This window comes from Capra hircus, chromosome 14 (genome assembly GCF_001704415.2).
Source record: "Capra hircus breed San Clemente chromosome 14, ASM170441v1, whole genome shotgun sequence".
Lineage (NCBI taxonomy): Eukaryota > Metazoa > Chordata > Mammalia > Artiodactyla > Bovidae > Capra > Capra hircus.
In genome coordinates, this window is record NC_030821.1 from 80,991,208 (window position 1) to 80,994,406 (window position 3,199).

The window sequence follows — 3,199 nt, forward strand, 5'->3', positions numbered from 1 at the left end:
GTTGAATCCCTGGTCGGAGAACTGAGATTCCAAAAGCCGCCCAGCAGGGCAAGAAACAAAAAAACTCAGTAGGTTAAACATAAAAACTCCCGTGACTCCCTTTGGCGCCGAAACAAAGCCCAGGCCCTCCGATGGCTCCTAAGGGCCTGAGACCCTCCACCAGCGTCTCCCCGGCCTGCCAGACTCCCTTCCTGCTCCCATACTACCTGTCCACGCCCCCGATGTCCATGTCTGCCACCAGACTATCAGCCCTGTGGGCAGGACGGTGGCGTGGTCGTCTCCCTCTGCCCCTGCCAGTGCAACCAGCTGTGGAGTCCCGGTAGAGACACAAGGCAGAGAACGACCAGCCTTGCAGGTTGGAAACTGGAAGCCATAATGAGTGGCCCCTGCACTGGCCAGAAACGCTGGAGAGCGAAGCAGGCGGTGTCAGAGCGGAGAGTGGTGGAGGGAGTCACGCCTTTATTCATAATCCACTCACCAAACCCGCCTCCTGGACAGCCCCTTTCCCCGCCACCACCTGGCCTCACTAGCCTTCCTCAAGGTAGGTTCAGGCTCTCCCGGAGGCGGCTTCATCTGCAGCATAACGGTCGCCGTCTCCTTCGACTGGGAGAGGATAAGAGCCCGACCTGGGGACGAGCTTCCCAGAGAGGATGGTGTTCTGTGAGGCGGCACGCAGTGAGGACCGCGAAGAGAATCGAGAGTCCGGTCGGGACGGTGTCAAGGACGCGACCCTGGAGCCCGGGCTGTACGGGATCAGGGATGGGACTCGGGAGCCTGGGCGCGACACGGACAAGGACTGGACCCTGGAGCCCACGTGCGATGGGTCGTGGGATGGGACTCGTAAACTGGCCTTCGAAGGGGCCAGAGACAGGACCCTGGAGCCAACACGCGATGGGACCAGTGACGGGACCCTGGGAACTGAGACCTTCGAGGGCAGGGACGGGGTCCAAGAATCCGCGCGGCATAAGACCTGAGACGGGTTCTGGGAGGCTGAGACTGATGGGACCCGGAAGGTCGCGCTCAGCGGGGTCTTGGAGGGAAAAGACTCGGGGTCAGAAGCAGCCGGCGATGGTTCCCACAGCGGCGGGCCCTCGGGGCCTCGGCGCAGCCAGCCGTGCACGCGCGCCAGGTCGCGCGTGTCCTCATGCTCGCGCCGCAGCTGCTCGCGCTGCTCCAGCAACTGGCGCCGTGTGTCCTGCAGCACCTGGGCCCGGCGGAGCAGCCGCAGCAGCTCCTGCCGCAGGCGACCATTGTCCACTCTGATGGCCTGGGTGTGTGCCAACAGCGCGCGCGCCGCCTCCCGCTCCGCGCGCCGCGCTAGCGACTGCACGCGCTGGCGCGCCTCGCGCTCAAACGCTGCCTTGTCCTCCAGGAAGCGCCGCTTCACGCGGTGGAGCAGCTGCGTGTGCTCCACACGCATATGCAGCAGCTCGCGCTCCAGCGCCCGGATCCGGGCCAGCTGCTCCAGCTGCAGCTCCTGCGGCCGGGGCGCGGGTCAGCGCCGGTCCGCGGCACGCACCCACCTCGCCCGGCCCCCGCCCGGCCCGCCCGTGGGCGCGCGCGCACTGGCCTTGTAGGGCTGCAGCTCCTGCACCTGCTGCGCCATCCGCGCCGCGCGCGCCTCCATCTCCAGCAGCTGCGCGCGCACCCCGTCCTCACGCCCGCGGTAGATCGACGCCAGCTCTGCGCGCTCCCAGTGGATCTGCGAAAGGTTCACGCGGTTCTGCTCTTCCAGCCTAACGATGGCGTTGGCGCTGCGCTGCGCGCGCGAGCTCACGTAGCTCGCGTAGAGCCGGTTCTCCTCGCGCAGGCGCGGCGCCTCGCTGTCCAGGAAGTCGTTCTCCTGCAGCACTTGGTCGACGCGCTGCTTACAGGCGTCCAGTTCCTCAGAGAGCAGCTTGTGCTCACGCTGCAGGTACTGAGCGCGCTCCGACAGCGGTGGCTCGGCGCCCTCTCCCGCCGCGCCCCCCCGGCGCCCGGCGCCCTGCCCGCGCTTCTTCTTGGGCGCCATGAGTCGGGGCCCCCACCCCGCTCCTCTAACTCAGCCCTGCCCCTACCCCAAGCCCGAATGTTCTGGCGAGGTTGGACGCGTCTCAGCGTCACGAAGCTGCGGGAGGCAGAATCAGGAGTTTGGGGTCATCAGGGGTCAGGGTATTGTCGCCAGCCTTTACTAGTGGGCTCCTTCCGGACCTTGGCTGTCAGTCGGGGTTCCTGCACCCTTAATAGTGTTGTCGGTCAGCCGGAACGGTCTCCATGGAAACAGAACTTAGTCGCCCTCCCCAACTCCAGTCGTGTTGCTTGCGCAGCACCTCCCCACCCTCCGTCGCCACCGCCCCGCTTTCTCCATTGCCCCCAGCTCCCTCACTCGAAGTCGGTGAGTGACGGCCCGTGTGCCTGCCCTGCAGAGATCGGAGTCCAGACGGGCAGGACTTCGGCTTTCCCCGGAGGACTATGCTGGGCTTGCTTCTGAATCTAGCAGACCCAGCAGCAGCCGGAGTAGACCCCACTCTCCACGTCCAGACCACCCTTTTGCAGCCCCTGTGCCAGTGGCCGCCATATGAGGAGAGGTTTCGCCAAGTTCTTGGCCTCCCCCACCGCACCCTGCCACACACGAAATCTCCGTGTATCCTGTCAGTACAGAACGCTTCCTCACAACTTTTCATCACTCCGAGACCCAGTTTTCCTCGAAGCAGTTCGTGATTCCTTCCTCCCCTCTCTGGAGCCCTCTAGGAGTTAGGACTGCTGGGAAGGCCAACCCCATACGGAGGCCATCCCCTGGTCAGGAGAGCTCTTCCCTGGGATTTCCTCTCCTCAGCAGGCCCATGAGGCATCTGTTCACCTCAACCCACCAACCTGCCCTTGGTCTTCCCAGCCGGGCGGAGTGGCTGGACAGGCTTCCCATCCTGTCTGATGCTTTTGACAGGTAACTTAAATCTCTACCCATTTCTGCCCTGCCTTCACATAGTTGGGTTTCTGTACCCGTGTGTCCACATAGGCTACCATAGGGACAGGTTCAAGAATTGATGACTTGTAATGTTGTGAGGAGCACAGTTTAGGAAACCACATGTGTAGGAAGGCTTGCCTTCAACAAGCCTTAGGAGATTGACTTCAGAGCCCAGCACTTTGCTCCAATGGCTGGACTTGCTCTAGTTAGTTACATGTGCACCAAAGGTGGGGCAGAGCTTCTTAAAATTAGGAA

General features: G+C 63.4%; 1 protein-coding gene across 1 annotated transcript; it reads right to left on the reverse strand.

Annotated features, from left to right (window-relative positions):
* On the reverse strand, positions 443–2,161 carry CCDC166 (coiled-coil domain containing 166). Its single transcript, XM_018058690.1, has 2 exons — positions 1,571–2,161; positions 443–1,477 (listed from the first exon to the last, which is right to left on the reverse strand). The coding sequence occupies exons 1-2, from the start codon at positions 2,009–2,011 to the stop codon at positions 548–550; spliced, it is 1,371 nt and encodes a 456-aa protein (XP_017914179.1). The 5' UTR covers positions 2,012–2,161; the 3' UTR covers positions 443–547.